The sequence below is a fragment of the Rhinichthys klamathensis genome, unplaced genomic scaffold, assembly GCF_029890125.1.
Source record: "Rhinichthys klamathensis goyatoka isolate OS25496 unplaced genomic scaffold, OSU_Roscu_1.1 h1tg000561l_1, whole genome shotgun sequence".
NCBI classification, from domain to species: domain Eukaryota; kingdom Metazoa; phylum Chordata; class Actinopteri; order Cypriniformes; family Leuciscidae; genus Rhinichthys; species Rhinichthys klamathensis.
Window position 1 is genome coordinate 307,304 of NW_026607027.1, and position 21,585 is coordinate 328,888.

Below are 21,585 nucleotides of genomic sequence, written 5' to 3' on the forward strand. Positions count from 1 at the left end.
AACATCCCACCCCTCCTGTGATCATGGTTTGACTGTAGGCCTATGTCTTATTCAGAGCCAGTGTGCAACGGACTTTTAAAATAAAAAAATTAAAAAAACTGCGTTAACGTGCGATAACAAAATTGTCGGCATTAATTAATAAATGCGTTAACGCGATAATAACGCGTTAACTTGCCCAGCCCTAATTTATTTATATTAGGTACATGGTGGGACAGACTTCACTGGATCTAAAAAAAAATCAATCTAACCATAGATGTGACCAGTGGTGGCTTTCTTAATCTGTTTAAAATAATTTTGTAAGGGTTCTTCAAACACACACACACACACACAAAAAGTTTTCTCTTCCTCTCTAAATGCCCACAAAATCTGACTAAGCATCCCAGAAAAAAGCAAAGTTATAGATACCGATATGAAAGTTGTTAGTTTTTTTGTTTTGTTGTTGCAGTGCACTTTACTACCTGTGGTCCTTTAAGTGTATTAGAAAAACTGATGGCTGACTGACTCAAAACATTATTTTGGCTATAGCCTTTTTTGTTGCTGTTTTTAGTTTAAAGTAGTCTAAAGCTAAATTTAAAGACTCAGATGTTCTGTCTTTTATTAATTTTATTTTATATTCTACAGGAAAGTTGTATGTCAAGCCCTAAGCTGCTCCCAATAACCAAGCTGCTATGTTAATACATGTTGCTTGCAAATAAATACACAGGTGTCAATTCATGATGCAGTGTCTTCTCTTAAATGTAATACTTAATGTGTACATTGTTGTTAAATATAGTTTAATAAGTAATGCTACATGATAAAAAGAAGTCTTCAAATAGACCCTGTAATCGGTGATCGGTATCGGTATCGGGTGATACAGCTTCCAGTAATCGGCGATCGGTGATCGGCCCCAAAAATCCTGATCGGAGCACCCCTAGCCGTGCTGCTTATATTTATCACTCAGTAAAAATGCCCCTCCCCACGCATGCCCAAAACCAGACGTCTGTGGATGAGAATCGGAAACTAGGACTGGTGGGACGTTGTCCTAGCCTGGTCCCACCAGACTCTCGTACATTTAATTTGTACAAAGAGTCTGGCCTCGCTCCATTGACAAGCATTAACTTCCTTGTAGGCGGGTACTCTGTTGAAGATTAAAACTATTGGATCTGCCCAGAGCCACTCTGGATCTGCCATAACCAATCGCTAACGTTTGGTCGTGGCGTATAGCGACTCAAACTAGCGCACGACATCGATGTCTCAGCCACTCCCTCTGTTCGCTGATTGGACCGGTAAAAAATTTGCCGGAGAAAACCAAAGAATACACCACAAACCCAGACGTACTACTGAAGGAAAATGAAAATTGAGCGGAAGTACGTAGGAGGGCGGAGCCAGGCTAACGTTGTCGTCCTCCACTTCACAGATGTGGAATGAAAGGAGAATTTCAGAATGACGGGAAACTCATTTATATGACACTTTATTCAACAGGAAGAACAGCTCGTTTCGTGCGTCATTACGCTATTCTACGTCATTGCACATGCGGAGTCCTTTCAGTTTCGGTTGTCAATATGATCAAGTGTTTACATGTTCTCTCGATAGGATTAGAAAAGGAATAGACCACCTATTTAATTCGGATCAAGCTCAATCTGATCGATTTAAGGTGTTTAAATGAAGGCTTTGCAGTCTGATTAAGCTGTCAATACGATTACTAATGGATTATTTGGGTTAACGTTACATGTAAAGTGCCAGTGACAAATCCTGTAATGTATATTGAAATATTGGAAATGTTTAAAAATCATATCACCGTTTTTGAAAGAAATTATATCGTGATATATATTGATATTGAATTATTGTCCAGTCCTAACAACATCTCCTCCTTCAAGGTCTTAGTCAGGTCTGTGTCTTCCTCTTGCTTTAGCAGCGTTGAACAGGTGAAGAACTGGCTTCACATAGGAGACACTAACATATTCTTCTCCTGAGAGTGCATCTGTGAAGTCCAGTAGTTGGCCCAGTGTCTTGCTTACAGATTCCAGGACATCTATATCTTGCCAGGTTGGAATCAGATGCCGTGCCACCTTGTCCTCAGACAGGACCTGAGTTAAAGCCTTCCTCTGCTCTAGAATCCTGCTGATCATCATCTGTCTGGAACCCCATCTTGTTTGGCATACTGATACTAAGGAATGTGCTGGTAAATTTAGCTCCTTCTGGGCTTTTTCAAGAGCACCTCTGGCCTTCCAGCTGTGAGAGAAGTGACCCACCCGCTTCTTGCAGACACCTGTGGAACGGTCCATCCTTTTTCACTGCAATTTTTTTATTTCAAGGGAAAATTTAAAAACAAAACTAAGTGCATATTACATTTAATACTATAAAAAATAAATTGCTCATAAATTAAAATCAGTTTTTCATTTAACAATAAATGGCTAACAAAACTATCATTTATGAAAATGATTAAACTTAGGGAAATGTTATATTTCAAGTCAATTCATGCATGGCATAGCAATAGCAACAGTAATAAAAATAGCACAGGTCGGGCATACATTACCAACTGCAAGATGCAGTCTGTGGCCGAAGCACTGCAGCCTGGTCCACTTGTTGAGAGCGGCAGTCTTCACCATGTTCGCCGCATTGTCTGTTGTAATACGTCTAGTTGTAGACTAGACGTCTCATCTAGGCCCCAAGCAGCAAGTGCTTCTCTTCTCCCTGTTGCGATGTTCTCACTTGTATGATCCTGCGGGAAAAATGCTGTTTGCAAACTGCGACTTTTCAGTTTGAAGTCCTCATTAATAAAGTGTGAGGTCAGACTTATGTAGGGCTCCGTTGTTCGGCTGGACCACAAGTCTGTTGTTGCTGCATAATTTTCCACTTGTGACAGCTCGGTTTCAACTTGTGCCTTGCATCTCTCGTACAGCTCTGGGATGGCAACTGGAGAAAAATAGGTGCGTGATGGTATTAAATACCGCTTGTCAAGCGACCGGATCATGCTTTTAAAACCCTCTTTGGTAATGGTGTTAACTGGTACCACGTCTTTCGCGATGTGAAATGTAATTGCATCAGTGATATCTTTCTGCCGCTTGGAACCCTTCTCATGTGGTGTAATACTGGCAAACGAATCCGAAATAGTTTTTTTTTGCTTTGGACGACAATCAGATCTGGCTTTGCACTCGTCATACAGGGCTTTGTTGTGCCGACTTAAATGATCAAACAAATTAGTCGTGTTTTCGCGTGTTGTGGCAACAATTAAGGATGCACCGATCCACATTTTTTCACTTCCGATCCCTGAATTTGTATAACAGCTGATACCGATTCTATTCCGATACCAGAGCTGTGTTTGCTTTAATATTATTATTATTATCATTATTGTTGATTTTATATGATGCTGAAATAAACTCCTCTCAACAGGCAAGTATGATATGTATGCATGCATGTATGTCCCAAAAGGCAACTCAAGGTAAGTATAAGGTCAGAAAAACAGGAAATCCTGTTAACAGGAAAAATCTGAAAAAAATGTAAGGGTTTCAAATTGATTGTCATGTCAATATTTATTACATTCCCAAAAATGTCAAATACTTGAGTCTTGAAATATAAGAAAAGTGCAAGTGTAAACATCTTACACACACACACACACACACACACACACACACACACACACACACACACACACACACACACACACACACACACACACACACACACACACACACACACACACACACACACACTATCAATAAAACAGTGTGCATCTGAACAGCACAAATCAAGTTCACTGGCTCTTGTAGCATCAACAAATCAAGGTTTTAAAATGTCAAATATTTGAAATGTAAGAAAAGTGCAATAACTGTAAACCACTCACTCACTCACTCACTCACTCACTCACTCACTCACTCACTCACTCACTCACTCACTCACTCACTCACTCACTCACTCACTCACTCACTCACTCACTCACTCACTCACTCACTCACTCACTCACTCACTCACTATCAATAAAACAGCTCCAGTTGTTCTCCCCCCTGGCCAAAAAAATCCTCGTCCTCTTTAACGTGGTGCTGTTTTAAATGTTTGATTGCGTTCGTTGTGTTGCCCGACGCGAGGGAACTTCTGCCACTGAATTACGGCTTTGCAGACATTGCATTTCGCTGTCTTGCTCTGCGGTTTCAGTGTGAAGTATTTCCACACATCGGACATTCTGCTAGCTGGCTGCAAACTGCAGAATGGATTTCCTGAGCAGAGGCGTGTCTCATAACTCTGTCTCTCATTGAGCCGCGCCTCTGTTCAGGAAATCCATTCCGCAGTTTGCAGCCAGCTATCACACTAGCCGGCAGGAATCACTTTTGGAGTCATTTCAGCAGACAACATTAAACCGCAGACTTGGCTCATGGATATCGGATATCTCCGCAGGTTGGATCGGGAAAATACGATACGTGAATTATGCTGGTATCGGTCCCGATACTGATACTGGATCGGATCGGCCCCATCCTTAGCAACAATTGCAAGGCACTCCTGACAAAGTACCTGCTTCTGGTCAACATCATTCTTTCTGAAGCCAAAATGTTTCCAGATAACTGATGATGCGTTTCTTTTTTGCGTCCAAATCTTCCATTTTCTGTGCTTCTTTCCTGTTCCTAGCTCATTTCGCCATGTGCATGTGAGCCTGCAGCCTGCTCAACGTGAACCAACTCTGCTTTGTAAATAGTTTTTTCTTCTTCATTAAATCGGAGTAAATTTCCTTATATCAGGCAAATATGAGAACCGTGCAAGTTTTTTCTTTTGAATCAAACAAAGATATTATATGTTTTGCCTTACTACATCGCACATCCTGCCATGTGACTATACTTTGCGATGTCAATGCTAAAACGATATATCTTGCAGCCCTACTTGAAATGACATCAAAAGTGGAAAAAGTTGGTCAGAAACTTGCATTTACACACTGACCACCAACTTTCAGATGCCATATTTTTTTAAGCTCAGGTGTCAAAGAATTGAATACCATATGATTGTGGGATATCATAGGCAGAAAAGTATACATCTATGCCGCCTTCAAAAACCGATCAGATGAAGGTATCTCAGTATCTAGTACTTGGATTCTGACATGCCTTGTTGCCTTCAGCTTTCGGACAAAGCCTTTGTTTTGATAAGGAACTCTGGCACTCAACTCTTCATTGGATGGCACATTATTTAAGGCTGGTCCATTGGTTATACTACTGATATAAGATAGGCTGTTTGTGAAATGAAGTCTGACAGAAAGGTTTCAAATTGATTTGATCTGTTCAATTGTATGGATTAATTTACTCATTAACCCACAATGATAGTGAATTAATGTTTGTGGTAATTATCCGCATTATAAGCACAGAACTTGCGGCCCGATCTTGAGCATGCAACACTGTTACTAGGGTTGGTAATCTTTAGGCATCTCACATTCTGATTCTGGGAGTCATGATCTGATTCCAAAACGATTCTTGATCTACTTTTTCTTATTAGTTTATTAATTAGTTTATCGAAATCTTTTTAAAGATATAAGTACTTTTTAAAATAATACAAAAATTAATTAAAACGATTGAATGTTAAAGGGGTGGTATAATGCCCTTTTCACAAAATGTCAAATAAATCTCTGATGTCCCCAGAGTGTGTATGTGAAGTTTTAGCTCAAAATACCCCACAGATATTTTTATATAGCATGTTAAAGTTGTCACTTTTTGAGGGTTAGCAAAAACGCACCGTTTTGTTGTCTGGCCCTTTAAATGCAAATGAGCTGCAGCTCCCGACACAGTGGGCGCCGGCGGAGCTTCAAGAGTGTGTGTTAGCAGCTCCGATTACCTCATGCAGACACGCGCTAAAAAGGCAGAAACTGTTCTGCCTTTTGTGTTTAAACTGGAGTCAGACAAAGATGGAGAGACTAAGAAGTGACAACATTTAAAATGCAACTGTCCTGTCTCTGAATGGTTAGTTGATGAATTTATGTTGCTGATGTGGAGTTAACTATCTTCAATTAGCATATTCTGTCAGGATAATCTATAAATCGCTTGTATAGGAACTGTTGTGAGATGTACACAGTGACTACAACAGCTCTTCCTCTTCTCAACATGGACTGCGTGTTTCCGGGGGCAAGGGTTTATGTAAATTTTAGGGTTAGTGATGTCACTAACCCGGGAGGAAGCTCGTGTAGTTCCTACCAGCCGTTTGTTGTAGTCCTTAAAAAACGATTTCTTTAAAAGCAAATATCTCCCTTTGCTTTGAACTTTGAGCGTTGTAACTTTGCAGATGTTGTTTATGCTCAAACAGCAACATTACACACTAACTAAAGTTAGAAAAGTGAAATCATAATCAACCACCCCTTTAAGAATTTTCTGTACCTTCTGATGTTAATTTCATGTTTATTTTGTGCTAAAATAAAGTAGTAAAGCGGAAGAAATGATCAGTTCACATGCACTCTGAGTCTGCTCTGCCGCTTTGCTTGAACTGAACATTTAAGAATGCCAAAACGGACTTTACTGTTTGGTTTCCCAGAATAGACAAATATCGATTCTTGGGATTTAAAGGGGTCATATGATGGTTCTAAAAAGAACATTGTTTTGTGTATTTGGTTTAATGCAATGTGTTAATGTGGTTTTACGTTTAAAAAAAGTCATTACCGGTATTTTACACATACTGTACATTATTGTTGCTCCTCTATGCCCCGCCTTTCTGAAACGCGCCGATTTTTACAAAGCTCATCGTTCTGAAAAGCGCATTGTGCTCTGATTGGCCAGCGATCCAGTGCATTGTGATTGGCCCGAAAACCTTAAGCATGTGATGGTAATGTCATGGCCTTTACCATATTTGGAACATCAGCTCCCAAAGCAATAATGCCAGGTGATGTCGGTAACCTTATCAATTCGAGCCCGAATCTGATCCGGAAAATATAGATGATCGATCAAATTTGTCAGCGCGACTGGACCAGATCGTATCAGATTGGTAAGGTTTTATTTTATTGTGGACATAATTACTGATTATAATGACTTGTACTGTATTTTTACGTGCGCCACGCAACGGGCATGAGAAACATAAAACTATGTCTGCATTTGTGATCGTAGAAACGACAAGCAAGCGCAACTCTATACTGCTCAAAACTCGAATAGTCAGTAGCAAATTCTTAAAATATGAAAACATATTGAGTATGTCTGTGAGTCAGAAGCGCCAGAATGTACATGCAAAATGGAATTGCCCCACTTTTTAGAATCAGCTTTTGTGCACAGCCGGCCTTATAGCTACTCTCCCAGTTTCTGGAAACCGTCCTCCGAAAAATGCGCAGCACACAGTCGAAGATTTTAGTTGGACTGTTCTGGAACAGTGTTGTAAATAAAGCTTAAGCACTTTCGCAACGAAACTGCTTGTTTCTTTGCGTAAATACATTTTGGCAAGGCAAGGCAAGTTTATTTATATAGCACATTTCATACACCATGGCAATTCAAAGTGCTTTACATAGAAGAAATTAAAATAATCAAAACAAATAAGAATAATTAAAACAGTTTAGAATAAAAAATAAAATAAAGTAATACTGGTCCACCCCTGTCTGAGATGGAAGAGATTGAGCCGGTTTACGGTGCCACTGGACCTCTAGCCCAGGGACATACTCTGCTGGGGTGGTGCTACACCAGTAATGCCCAGCGGGGCCCCCACAGAGCACGCTTCGCGTTTGGGCGGTGTTATGAAACTCTGCCCCCACATACTGACGTAGATTTGTGGGGGCATGTTTGAATGAAGTGTTTTAGGAAGGTGTGCCTAAAAAGAATATCTCTTTTAGGGCTGCAACAACTAATCGATAAAATCGATAATCGATTATGAAAATCGTTGTCAACGAATGTAATTATCGATTAGTTGGTCTGCTTACGTCACGGGGAGCGTTTACTGGTGATTTGGTTGAAACAGGTGCACTAATGCATAATTTTTCCTGTCCTTTTAATCAAGCCTGTTAGCTTGCTGCGTACCTCCATTCCGTTCTCTTTTTATAGCATTTGTCTACTATTAAGTTTTAATTGTTTTTCAAACGCGATCTACTGCGGCTCTCTGTTCACACGCTTGTTTTCAGTCTTTCTATATTTATTTGATCAATTTATAATTAAAATTAATTCTATATTTTAGATGTTTTTAGTTTATATCTTACATCTGAACAACATGCCTGTGTAAATTTGTTTGAACAAAAATTGTGTTAAAACATAATTGTATACAATTATACATTTTTCTACATTAATCATGGTTGTCAACTTGCCATCAGCAATTATCATTAAAAACAATGCAAATATTGATATTAGTAAAACACAATGTGTAGCTTTTGCACTTTTTAAAGTACACTTTTACACATAAATACTCCGATTTAGTAGCCTGGGTTTCCCCATACTACCTTTGCGCAGCGCGATTTTATTCACGCTGTTAGGCAGTCTGGATACCATGGACCAAATTTTCGCCTCAGCGAGGGGACCAATCACAGAACGGGGAGGGAGCAGCAAGACGATGACGACGTCTATGCGACACACCGAAGCAGTTTGTTTATACCTATGGATCAAACATGGCAGCAGACGCGAAGTTACCTTTCGATGCAGCCTTAGATATTGTTATAAGTAGTTAAGAACGCAAATAAATCTCGGACCCATCATCTTCTTCCTTGGCTAATTTATTTCGCTCTACATACGTCATCTGGTATAATTGAAATGATTGGCTATGAGCTACGTACAGGCGCATTTGATAGACATTCGTAGCACCCAATAAACGGCTCTGGGCATTCGTAAACCACGCCTCAAATACGAGAAAATGAACATGTCAATGAGAAGTGGTCTGACGTTAGCCAGGCTACCGATTTCGGGTTTTATTTAGTTATAATAAACAACAAATCGAATTGAATTTATCCGATTAATCGAAAAATAATCATCTGATTAATCGATTATCAAAATAATCGTTAGTTGCAGCCCTAATTTCTTTAGGGTTGACACTTTGAGCTTTGTAACTCAGCAGATATTATACATGCACAAACAGCTACATAACAAAGGAAAACAAGATATCGCATCATTTGACCCCTTTAAGAATCAGTATTGGTTCTTCAAAATGTGAATCAATTAAAATTGACCTAATTAACACATCGCTGTTAAAAAAACAAAAAAAGAACAAAAATCTGTTGCATTGATGGCACAAGAATGTTTTTGTCGGTCTGAACAGACCCTCATTCAAATTAAAATGTTTGTCACTGACATTTGACTGTGTAAATAGGCATTTAAAATTTGGTGAAACAAAGTTATTTAAGGATTATGCCTTAAGATGCTACCTGCATAGGCAGCACACTAGGCTTTGTAATTAAGCATATGTTTCTGGCTTAATCAGAAAGAGAGCATATGACTATGGCTGATGAGGAGCTTATGTTATCGTTAAGTGTAGATGGTACGATGTGACTCATTTTACACACAGTGCTATGTGGAGAATATGCTGGTTTCTGTGGAAACAGTCTTTACTCCACTGCTTCTGACACTACTCGCCAAAAGATGATCCGTTCACATGCACTTCGCAGGACTGCTTCACTTGATCTGAGGTGCTACTGAGATCTGTCACGGCACATTAACTCCTTAACCTGCACCACATCGGTGGCCCAGATTATTTTTGTTCAACATTCACTGCACGTTAAAACATCACACTCTTACTTGATTTGGACAAACTGTGTATCATTAGAAAGATTTAAGACTCCAGTTTTAATATCTGACCACTGTTTGGCCATTTTTTAATTTATCAGGAGTGCAAAATAATCAATCGTTAACTTATGTTATTTTGGATGGAATAAAAACACGCACTCCTTTTCAGTCACGTCTACTGCGGTTTATTTGTTCACACAGCTGCACTGAACAGTGTCCGTCAAGGCTTTCTGAAAGATTGGTTTTCTGGATTCTCTTAAGAATTGGTTCAGCAAAATGAGAGAGATTTTTACTCAGCCTGTATTACATGTATTTCAAACAAAGTTTCAGCTCATGCGCAGTTGCCACGTTCAGAACTGGTAGCATAATTGGTGTTTTTTCCTATCAAAATGCAGGAGGGATGTCTGAATTTATGGCTTGCTATCCTTTAACTGTTGCTCTCTTACCCCTTCCTTCTGATTATTATGAGTGTAATGCTGTATGTTTCTGTCTCTAGGTTTGAGGAAGTCCACTAAGAAGCGTAGTGAGTCTCCCCCAGCAGAGCTCCCCAGCTGTCGGAGGAGCACACGTCAAAAGACCACGGGCTCTTGCGCCAGCACCAGGTACTGAACCACCAGCTTTTTCAATCCAGAACAGTCTACTGATCTAGAACATGCACAAACTAATAAATCAAGCCAATGGGTGAGAGATCACTCTGATTGGCTGTCCAGCTTAGTGAACTAGCACACAATAAAAAAGCAAAAGTAATGAAAATGAGCAGATGACTGTCAAGAGGGCACTCACAGAAGGCTGTTCTAATTTTTTTTAATGATCTTATCTGGGTATCCCAATACGCGAATATACGACAAGGCCGTCTGTAATGAAGTAAGTGATCAACATGATTCATATTCAAAATGGTAATCAAGCTCTGATTTGTTAACATTTTGTATATCCGCAGTTGTAGTGTCGCTTTCCCTTTTTGAATGAAGAGTATAGACTTCTACCACCCGCTGATATAGACTGTTATTTACTTACACGCAGGTGAAGAACGCATGTGCTACTTGAAAACAGTAAAAAAAACAAGAAAACACTTTTCATTCCCACCAAAAAAATGATATATGACGCTACCCTGACTAAGGTCTATTGTGTCTGGATCTGATACAGAGATGACAATACATGAGTAGTTGGTTCCTCCATACTAATCCTGTTCATTTACTTAGATTTACTAGAACCATTAATCAGCCCCCTCTATCCCCTCAGCTGTATTTTGTGGTAACTGCAGATGGGTGTTCCTGTTCACTTACTTGCATTACTGGAACTTCCAGTTCATCCTCATGAGAAATCTGGTGCTATGTTGTGTATTGTCTTGCAAAAGAGATTTGTTTATGAATGTTTGGGAACTCAAAGACAATGTTAAACGACAGTTATAAAACAGATATTTCTGGTCCTTGATTTTGAATTGCTTAGGCTTGTTCTAAGCTGATATGAAATACTCTGAATCAGGGCCGTCCCAATCATGGGGCAGGGCCTAGTGCGAGGTAACGTAAGCGGTCGGCAGTGATTGCATTGTGGTGGTGATGTCACCCTCTGTCTGTTCATTGCGGGGCCCAGTGGGATCGCACCATTTGCACTGCAGGGCGGCCCTGCACTTAACACAGACCTGACACCTCAAAACATGAATAATTATTCAATTTCTGAAGTGTTTATTTTATGATATTTTAGTAACCTTTAACTTCTACTTGTGTGATTCTCAGTTGTCTGTTTGGTCATGTAGTGTTTTTCAACCTTTATATTTGTAAAATTTGTCTTTCACTGCCTACAAAGCCTTGGTTATATATACAGGTCCTTCTCAAAAAATTAGCATATTGTGATAAAGTTCATTATTTTCCATAATGTAATGATACAAATTAAACTTTCATATATTTTAGATTCATTGCACACCAACTGAAATATTTCAGGTCTTTTATTGTTTTAATACTGATGAGTTTGGCATACAGCTCATGAAAACCCAAAATTCCTGTCTCAAAAAATTAGCATATTTCATCCGACCAATAAAATAAGTGTTTTTAATACAAAAGAAAAAAGTCAACCTTCAAATAATTATGTTCAGTTATGCACTCAATAGTCAATACTTGGTCGGGAATCCTTTTGCAGAAATGACTGCTTCAATGCGGCATGGCATGGAGGCAATCAGCCTGTGGCACTGCTGAGGTGTTATGGAGGCCCAGGATGCTTCGATAGCGGCCTTAAGCTCATCCAGAGTGTTGGGTCTTGCGTCTCTCAACTTTCTCTTCACAATATCCCACAGATTCTCTATGGGGTTCAGGTCAGGAGAGTTGGCAGGGCAATTGAGCACAGTAATACCATGGTCAGTAAACCATTTACCAGTGGTTTTGGCACTGTGAGCAGGTGCCAGGTCGTGCTGAAAAATGAAATCTTCATCTCCATAAAGCTTTTCAGCAGATGGAAGCATGAAGTGCTCCAAAATCTCCTGATAGCTAGCTGCATTGACCCTGCCCTTGATAAAACACAGTGCACCAACACCAGCAGCTGACATGGCACCCCAGACCATCACTGACTGTGGGTACTTGACACTGGACTTCAGGCATTTTGGCATTTCCTTCTCCCCAGTCCTCCTCCAGACTCTGGCACCTTGATTTCCGAATGACATGCAAAACTGAGCAACAGTCCAGTGCTGCTTCTCTGTAGCCCAGGTCAGGCGCTTCTGCCGCTGTTTCTGGTTCAAAAGTGGCTTGACCTGGGGAATGCCGCACCTGTAGCCCATTTCCTGCACACGCCTGTGCACGGTGGCTCTGGATGTTTCTACTCCAGACTCAGTCCACTGCTTCCGCAGGTCCCCCAAGGTCTGGAATCGGTCCTTCTCCACAATCTTCCTCAGGGTCCGGTCACCTCTTCTCGTTGTGCAGCGTTTTTTGCCACACTTTTTCCTTCCCACAGACTTCCCACTGAGGTGCCTCGATACAGCACTCTGGGAACAGCCTATTTGTTCAGAAATTTCTTTCTGTCTTACCCTCTTGCTTGAGGGTGTCAATGATGGCCTTCTGGACAGCAGTCAGGTCGGCAGTCTTACCCATGATTGCGGTTTTGAGTAATGAAACAGGCTGGGAGTTTTTAAAAGCCTCAGGAATCTTTTGCAGGTGTTTAGAGTTAATTAGTTGATTCAGATCGTTTAGAGACCCTTTTCATGATATGCTAATTTTTTGAGACAGGAATTTGGGGTTTTCATGAGCTGTATGCCAAAATAGTGCCAAAATTGCCAAAATTTAGTGTAGTATGTATTATCCCAAATTAGGATAAGTCTATTGTATTGTAATTTTTTACATGTATTTCTAACTGTTGTAAGGCCATTGTATTTTTTTTTTTTTTTTTTTATAAAGCGTGGCTGAATCATTGTATTGTTAATGTATTATGTCTTGTATGTTTATTGTATTTATTATATTTTGTATTTTATGTGGAACTTTTATTGCGGCCTTCTTGGCCAGGGCTCCTTCGTAAAAGAGACTTGTTCTCAAAGGATTTCCCTGGTTAAATAAGGGTTAAATAAAAAAAAAAAAAAAAAAATCATCAGTATTAAAACAATAAAAGACCTGAAATATTTCAGTTGGTGTGCAATGAATCTAAAATATATGAAAGTTTAATTTTTATCATTACATTATGGAAAATAATTAACTTTATCACAATATGCTAATTTTTTGAGAAGGACCTGTATAAACCCCAGAATATTACTGAACTGGAGGCCATTGCTCATGAGGAATGGGCTAAGACTCCTCAGAAATTAAGCCAGAAGCTGAAACAGCTGAAAGTCTGTCAATTTTGTCTGTAAAGTAATAATGGGGGTTGAAAAATTTTGATTACAACTCTGTGTGTGTTATATATTTATAACACACTGTCAAACCCTGCACTATATGATTATGGACATTTTATTCAAGTAAATAATTTTTGGTTGTTTGCCATCGTTTTAGTGTAGTATGTATTATGCAAATTTTATTGAGAATATTGGGCTTTCCCTTTCACTGTTGTGTTTTTATACCTTTCTAGTCGGCGAGGCTCAGGCCTGGGCAAGCGCGGGACAGCCGAAGCTCGCCGACAGGAGAAAATGGCCGACTCTGACAACAACCAGGATGGGGCCAATTCATCGGCCGCGCGCACAGAGGAAACGCCCCAAGGGGCGTCAGGTAAGAGAGCTGCAGTCCCCTAAGATTTTATTATATATTGTATGTGATACTGTGATGTGTATGTTAAGAAAACACTGACGGTACCTTAACACAACGTATGTTTTATTGACAACGTATGTTTTATTCTACATCGATCTCTTATACTCATTCTGTCTCTGCTGTTAAGCATCTAGCTCAGTAGCTGGAGCTGTTGGCATGACCACCTCTGGAGAGAGTGAATCAGATGATTCTGAAATGGGAAGACTGCAAGGCATGTTTGCTCTATTTTTATATCATTCATTTTCTAAAAATACAGTTCGTGAAGATAAAGTAATTATATGTTCAGTGATAAGAAAAAAAATGTGTTCTTAGTGTTATGTTAGTATTATGTTTTGCACAAATCTCAACATTGAATAGATGATTATTAGATTATAGATGTGATTGGAGTATTTACAACATTGTATTTAGAATGAAGATTTAGGAAAAAAATGGTGTTAGTGCATTGCAAGTATCTTGCAGTGTTGTTTGTTTACTTGTCGTAGTTTAATCAACAGTTTTAATTAAAATCGCTTAATTATCATCACGATGCACAATTTTCTTATCTTCGTTATCGACAAAAATAAAAACCTTTGTTAACATTTGACCAAGACTGATCAAAGCATAATAAAACACAAACGTCTAGTTGTGTGTGAGGTTTCATGTTTTGCTCTCTCCACAGCTCTGCTGGAGGCCAGGGGTCTTCCTCCTCACCTGTTTGGCCCCTTTGGGCCCCGTATGTCTCAGCTGTTTCATAGGACCATTGGGAGTGGAGCTAGTGAGTGACCTTGACTGATGTTTGTGACATTTTTGTGGGATGATTAAGTATTTCTTCTGCTCAAGTTGTCGGCCTTCTGTCTCCCTCTGCGCTTGCAGGCTCAAAGGCACAGCAGCTGCTGCAGGGGCTGCAGGCTACAGGTGATGAATCCCAGCAACTCCAGGCTGCTATAGAGATGTGCCAGCTGCTAGTGATGGGTAACGAGGAGACGCTGGGAGGATTTCCTGTCAAGAGCGTCGTACCTGCCCTGGTGAGTATGCATCAGGAAATTCACCTGGACTAAAGCCTGGTCCACACTGTAGTTTATGCTGGCCAAGAACACCCAATTAGACAGGAGTAAAAAAATTCTTCAAATCGCCAAATAATAATGCCCAGATACTGGTTGCTGGGTCGCTGCAGGTCCTTAAAAAGCCTTCAAGTCAGTTTCACAGGATTGTGTGAGTCTATTGGTGGTGGACCTCTGTTCCTCAAGGGGTCTGGGTGAATGCCAACCGAAACCATCCCCCCTTCCCCCAGCCCATCCCTGTATATTAATTCACTTTAGATTACATTAGGGAAATTACAATACTTTTGTATAATAATTTCTTCACTTGCAAGCAGGGCTTACATTTTTTTAAAATCGGTTCACTGCAAGCTGGATCAGTATTTTAATGTTTCTGTTCATGTGTTCCTTCTGTAAAATGGTTGTGCCGAAAGCGGTTTGATCAGAAAAAAACCAGTTAATAATTTTTTTTTTTGACTATACTTTGTACTAGAGCTTGAATTGAAACTTATACTGAGAGCTTGTGACTAAAACTCGTAACTCGAGTGGATCTTCAAACTGTCGGCAAAACCTCATACAGTAGCTCCATCTGCCTCTATCTTGAATGAAGTGCTGCCCACATAGAGTACAAGATGCAAAAAGTGCTACTGGGGTATAAAGTTCGTATCATACGAGGCCATGGCACTTGGAGTGCTGCACACATTTTGGAGACCGTCTCTGCTTGTTTGCAAGGCACGGTTAAATAAAATTTGGTTCCTTGAAAAAGTACAGCGTTTTTTTTTAAATCCAAATCATGATGTGTGTAAAGGCTAATGTTTTATGTATTTGAGGAGCGGAGAAGAGTGTCTTAGTCTGGTATTTGCCGTTTAGTCATAGCCAATACAGCCTGTGCGTAACACTTTGTCTTTTATAACACAAGCTTTTTGCCAAATATATTAAACGACTGTAAAAACTGAGTGCCCACATAGCTACAATAACCTTTGTAAACTGTAAGTTGATGAAGACGTGATGCGATGCACTTACTGCCTCAGATGCAACCGTTTTAATGACGGACAAAACACAAATCTCTGACAAGTAACTCCATTTGGCATTGGCCATACAATTTGAATTTGATTGGTTGACTGCCAAATTAAAATCTTAAACGGAATAATATATTTTTTTTGTAAATTTATGTTTTTAGTTATTTTACGATTTAGGATGTTTGCTCTACCTCGCCCATATGGTATTCATTTTATTTGTTCAGGTCTTAGAAAAGTTCTTAAAAGGCCTTAGATTTATGCTTTCTGAAATATATAATCTGAGAGAGATAACAACCTCCTCTCTGTGCCAGGAGTCAAGCCACTCTCTATTCTTACCCATATGTCCTGTTCCCCTCTTGTCTTCGCAGATCACACTGTTACAGATGGAGCATAATTTTGATATTGTGAGTATTAGAAACGTCTGTGAGTGGGTACGTGTGTTTATGCAGAGATAGAACATTGTGCAAGACTACCAAGGCAAACTGCAGTGAATCTATCACCTGACGATCATTTCATCCAATACATTTTCAATATTCAGTTGTTCAATTTTGATACTTAAAATTTTAGAATAACGTAATAGCTGTTCACCATGTGTGACTTTTCTGCAGATGAATCATGCATCTCGCGCCCTCACCTACATGATGGAGGCTCTGCCACGCTCCTCGGCTGTGGTGGTAGACGCCATCCCAGTCTTCCTGGAAAAGGTAAATGGCACCTCACTGTTTCTTTGAACCTTGGCTACCCAGTATGTAGATAACATAATTAAAGGGGTATATAAAGGAAAAACGTATATAAGAAAAATAAATAAGAACAGAGTATAAATTTAGACGTGTAACAACGTTTTGCCTCCCTCAAAAACATTTTTGACATCACAACTATGTGCATGTATTTATACAGCTTATATTTACAGAGCAACACCTATTCTGTGTTTACCGACTTGATTGGAGTGTGACATTTCACATGTGAAATAAGTTAGACAGTGGTGAAAAGTTTGTTTAGAAGTGGCATCTTTTGTGCTTGTTCTCTCAAATATTTTTTTCCCCTTGTGTTTACAGCTTCAGGTAATTCAGTTTATTGATGTGGCAGAGCAAGCCTTGACCGCCCTGGAGATGTTGTCACGTAGGCACAGCAAAGCCATCTTACAGGCTGTGAGTACTGATGGTTTCTTGTTACTTAAATGCTGTTTCAAATTTGTGTTAATTTCGTTAACGAAATCTATGACGCAAAATGTTTGTCGATGACCTTTTTTCCATGACTAAGACAAGACAATGACGAAATGAGACCAGCGTCATTAAATGATAACTCTGACTATATCAACATGGAATATTGGGGTAAAATGTTGTTAAAAAATTAAAACTTCTCCAAAATCTCTTCGTTTTTGTTGAAAGTCTACAAGCTTTCATGCTTGCGGTTGCCAGATGTCAAGATTTTAAATCCCCCAGACAGAGCTTTTCTCTTAAAAGGATGCATTTTCTGCCCTGTTTTAGTTAATCTTTGCATTCTGGCAACCATGCGCACATGTAGTGTTGTTTTTGGCGGCCTGTTTTAATTTTAGTTTTAGTCTAGTCTTTGTGTCAAGCTGTCATTTTAGTTTTTATTAGTTTGTCACGTTCATACTCTTTTTAGTCTAGTCTAGTTTTAGTCAATGAAAATTGTATTTTAGTCTATTATTAATAACACTGCATGAGAGATGTTCTCAGTTTCTTTCTATATTTTTTACTTAAACTTCAAACAAACCAAAACAATGAGATTATAATAGGCTAGATGATTTTCTAAAGGCACATGTAAAATTTGGATTAATAATTAAAAAAGTATTAAAATAAGTACAACAATATTGGTGGATAACATTTGGACTATATTTGTTTTCTTTTAAAAGAAATACATAGGCCTAGTTAATATTTAGCTTGCATTTAATTCAATAGAGCCAAATACTTGTTTATTCTTATTTTCATTGGGATTTATTATCCCTTTATAGTATTATTTATGTTTTTATGTCAAATACCAACAAGATATTGTTTTCATGTTTTCAAGTTTTCTACCTCAGGTTGAAAATAAATTTAGAACAAACTAAACACTTAATAATTTTGTGATCTATTCAATCAAAGAGCCCTGCAGCCTTTGACTTAATTTGTTATTTTTAAAAGAAAAATGCTGGATGTTTACAAAGCACTTCTCTTTAATTCCAAAGGAAGAGATTGATTATTGTTTGTCATTTTCTAATTTTGTACTGTGTTGTGGCAGCAATAAATAACACATTAAAATCTAGTGTTGAGTGTTCATGTGATATTATACATTAGTAGTGTTGTGAAATTAATTGATGCATAATAATCGTGATAATCGTTAAATCGTGATTATTTCTCAGACAATAATCGTACTTACAAAATCTGTAATCGTTGCATCCCTAGTTTAGAATGCAAACAAATCTCTGACCCATCGTCTTCTTCCTCGTCTAATTTCTTTCGCTCTGCATACGTAATCTGGTATAATTGAAACGATTGGCTATGAGCTACGTACAGGCGCATTTGATAGACATTCGTAGCACCCAATAAACGGCTCTGGGCATTCGTAAACCACGCCTCAAATACGAGAAAATGAACATGTAGTTCCCAGACCACGTCTCAATGTCAATGAGACGTGGTCTGACGTTAGCCAGGCTAAGTATTCATAATGTAGAGAGTGTTAATATGATAAATAGCCTATGATATCACGTCACTAAATGAGGTAAAATAAACCATGCGTGCGAGATTTGTGCTTAAGGGTGATATAAATGTAAACATTTTATTCTGAAATGACAACAGTCATTGTGATTTATAATTTCAAGCAAAATAATTTTGATTTAATTATGCAGCATGATGAAATTGGGACTGTTTTCAGTGACTAAAGCTAGACTAAAATGCCCCGACATTTAGTCGACTAAAACTTGACTAAACAAAAACAGGACAAGGTTGAATGATAACTAAAGCTGGCAAAATGAACACCATTTCAACCAATAAGACCCCAATTATTTTGAATAAAATTTAATAACCACAAAAAAACACTTCAGCCAGTTGATCTAATTAGCCTTTATGTTAGCCATTGTCTGTTTTATAATGGCTTTGAATGTTAAATCTTTTCTATTGACCCCATCTTATTTTATTATGGAAAATGACACACCACTGACTGAGGCTGTGCTGTTTTTTGAAAATGTCTCTTTATAGGGAGGTCTGGCTGACTGTTTGCTTTACTTGGAGTTCTTCAGCATCAATGCTCAGAGGAACGCATTAGCCATCGCTGCTAACTGCTGCCAGAGCATCACGCCGGACGAGTTTCACTTTGTCGCTGACTCTCTGCCCCTGCTCACTCAGAGACTCACACACCAGGTGATGAGCTGAAAGACACCGCAGACACCTCATTCATATTTATAACAGCAGATGAACAGACATCATGTCTAGATCTGTAACACAAACATAAACACTCGCAAGGACGTAAGCGTTATGTTTGCCATAGTGTTACTGGTGTGATTCACACCTGGTTGACACTGTTGGCAGACTTTGGGTGTAACAATAATTCAGCACTGTCTTCCTCAGATGAATCAGCATTTTTATTATGACTTTTGTTTTACAGGATAAAAAATCTGTCGAAAGCACTTGTCTCTGTTTTGCCAGGCTGGTGGACAACTTTCAGCATGAGGAGGTGAGATCATTACTCGCACAAGCACAGCAAATTTTATAAACCTAAAAAACAAACCTGTCTGAACAATTTTAATAAATTTTTTTTAAGTTGTAAGAATGAGAATTGAATTGATTGTTGAAATGTTTCATATAAATGAGCAGCATGTGTTTTGTTTTGTTTTTTCATTAGAAAAACATATTCCCTTGTATGGAATACTTTAAATCCTTTATTCAAGTACTACAAAATGTATCTTCGATTTCATATCCATCTATGAATTTTGTCCCGCTGTTTTCAATTGTCTGGAACATTTTTTTTCCCAAGTACTAGACTGTTCATCGGATCTTCACAAAATTTTGCAGACAGCAGCTCTAGACCATGCTGGCAAAAAGTGATCAAAATATTTTTGATACATTGAATTGTCATGATTTAGAAATGCTTTGTGAATCGCTTCAAACTAAGCAAAGTCAAAATAACTTGTTTGTGAATTGACCGTCACTTAAATTGCTAAATATATTTGTGCATTCATGATGACCTCATTAACCTCTCCCCTGTGTCACTGTCCCAGAACCTGTTACAGCAGGTGGCGTCACGGGACCTGCTGACCAACATCCAGCAGCTGCTGGTTCTCACTCCACCCGTGCTCAGCTCTGGCATGTTCATCATGGTAGTGCGCATGTTCTCTCTCATGTGCTCCAATTGCCCATGCCTGGCTGTGCAGCTCATGAAACAGAGTAAGTCACTCACACACACACATGTCCTGCCTGTTACCAAAAAGACAAGAACACCAACACAGGAAAGAATGTGGTACTTGTTCAGAGCAGTTTTTTTTTCTCCACCAAGTTCAACACTGGATGGGAAGGCATGTGGCCTGTTTTACGGACACATGTAAATGTACATTGAGTGACTGTGTGTTTTGCTTGTTCATAGATATAGCAGAGACCCTGCGTTTCCTGCTCTGTGGAGCATCCAATGGTAGCTGTCAAGAACAGATTGACCTTGTTCCCAGGAGCCCCCAGGAGCTTTATGAACTCACCTCACTTATTTGGTATGTCCTGTTTTCATAAAGCTCTCCTCGATCTGTGTGGCTCTGCCAGTGACATCTGATTGACATGCTTGGAGTAAAAAAAAGACTGAGATTGGAGAAGTTATTATGAAGCTTAAAGGATTAGTTCACCCCAAAGTGAAAATTGTCATCTTTGCTAGCAATTCAGCCGAGTATTGAGTGTTTGATCACTCGGTTTTATCTCTCTGCTGTAGTGAGCTGATGCCATGTCTGCCCAGAGAGGGCATCTTTGCGGTTGATGCCATGCTGAAGAAAGGAAGTGCCCAGACTACAGAGGGCGCCATCTGGCAGTGGAGAGATGACAGAGGCCTGTGGCACCCGTACAACCGTATTGACAGCCGTATCATTGAAGTATGTTCAGCTAACTACATTCAGTGCAGATGTAGTTTCGTGGGTAGACATGGGTTTCAGAAGACCAGTTAATGATTCTGAATCACCATGTGATTTTATTTCTTACAATTTTTCAGACCGCACACCAGAATGGAGAAGATGAAATAAGTCTGTCGACACTCGGCCGTGTCTACACCATTGACTTCAACTCTATGCAGCAGATAAATGAAGACACTGGCACTGCCCGTGCCATTCAGAGGAAACCCAACCCTCTGGCCAACCCCAACACAGGTACACATGCCGCACTCACACTTAATGAAATGTTCCAGATTGTTTAACCGCATTTGCGGCAAACTGTCAAATAGAGGTTGTTGACTAGGGGTGGGACGATACAGGTACCTCACGATTCAATTCTGTGGCGATATGTGGTCCACGATATGATAATATCACGATTCGCGATATCTACGATATTCAATATATTGGAAGAAATTTCATCAACGATCTATCACGATATATGTGACTGAAAAGAAAGATTAACAATGCATGTGTACATATTGAGAATTAATATACCGGGTTTTTATTTTCCCAAATCGTCGAACTGCACCGGCTTGTATTCGAGACAGGCGTCTATATGAGACAGGCCTTTATAATTTAGTGTTGAGATGTTGT

The 21,585-nt window shown here is 39.2% G+C and overlaps 1 protein-coding gene across 7 annotated transcripts in view; it reads left to right on the plus strand.

Moving 5' to 3' along the window:
* trip12 (thyroid hormone receptor interactor 12) overlaps nt 1-21,585 on the plus strand; it is an 82,566-nt gene that overhangs the window by 34,723 nt on the left and 26,258 nt on the right. For all 7 annotated transcript variants that reach the window (XM_056239390.1, XM_056239394.1, XM_056239393.1 and 4 more), the window contains 14 exons: nt 10,120-10,225; nt 13,662-13,798; nt 13,965-14,048; nt 14,496-14,591; nt 14,690-14,841; nt 16,241-16,276; nt 16,481-16,576; nt 16,928-17,020; nt 19,070-19,231; nt 19,476-19,544; nt 20,089-20,254; nt 20,451-20,568; nt 20,781-20,937; nt 21,054-21,207. In XM_056239390.1, coding sequence (XP_056095365.1) covers nt 10,120-10,225; nt 13,662-13,798; nt 13,965-14,048; nt 14,496-14,591; nt 14,690-14,841; nt 16,241-16,276; nt 16,481-16,576; nt 16,928-17,020; nt 19,070-19,231; nt 19,476-19,544; nt 20,089-20,254; nt 20,451-20,568; nt 20,781-20,937; nt 21,054-21,207 — 1,626 coding nt within the window. The remainder of the gene's footprint in view (nt 1-10,119; nt 10,226-13,661; nt 13,799-13,964; nt 14,049-14,495; nt 14,592-14,689; nt 14,842-16,240; nt 16,277-16,480; nt 16,577-16,927; nt 17,021-19,069; nt 19,232-19,475; nt 19,545-20,088; nt 20,255-20,450; nt 20,569-20,780; nt 20,938-21,053; nt 21,208-21,585) is intronic.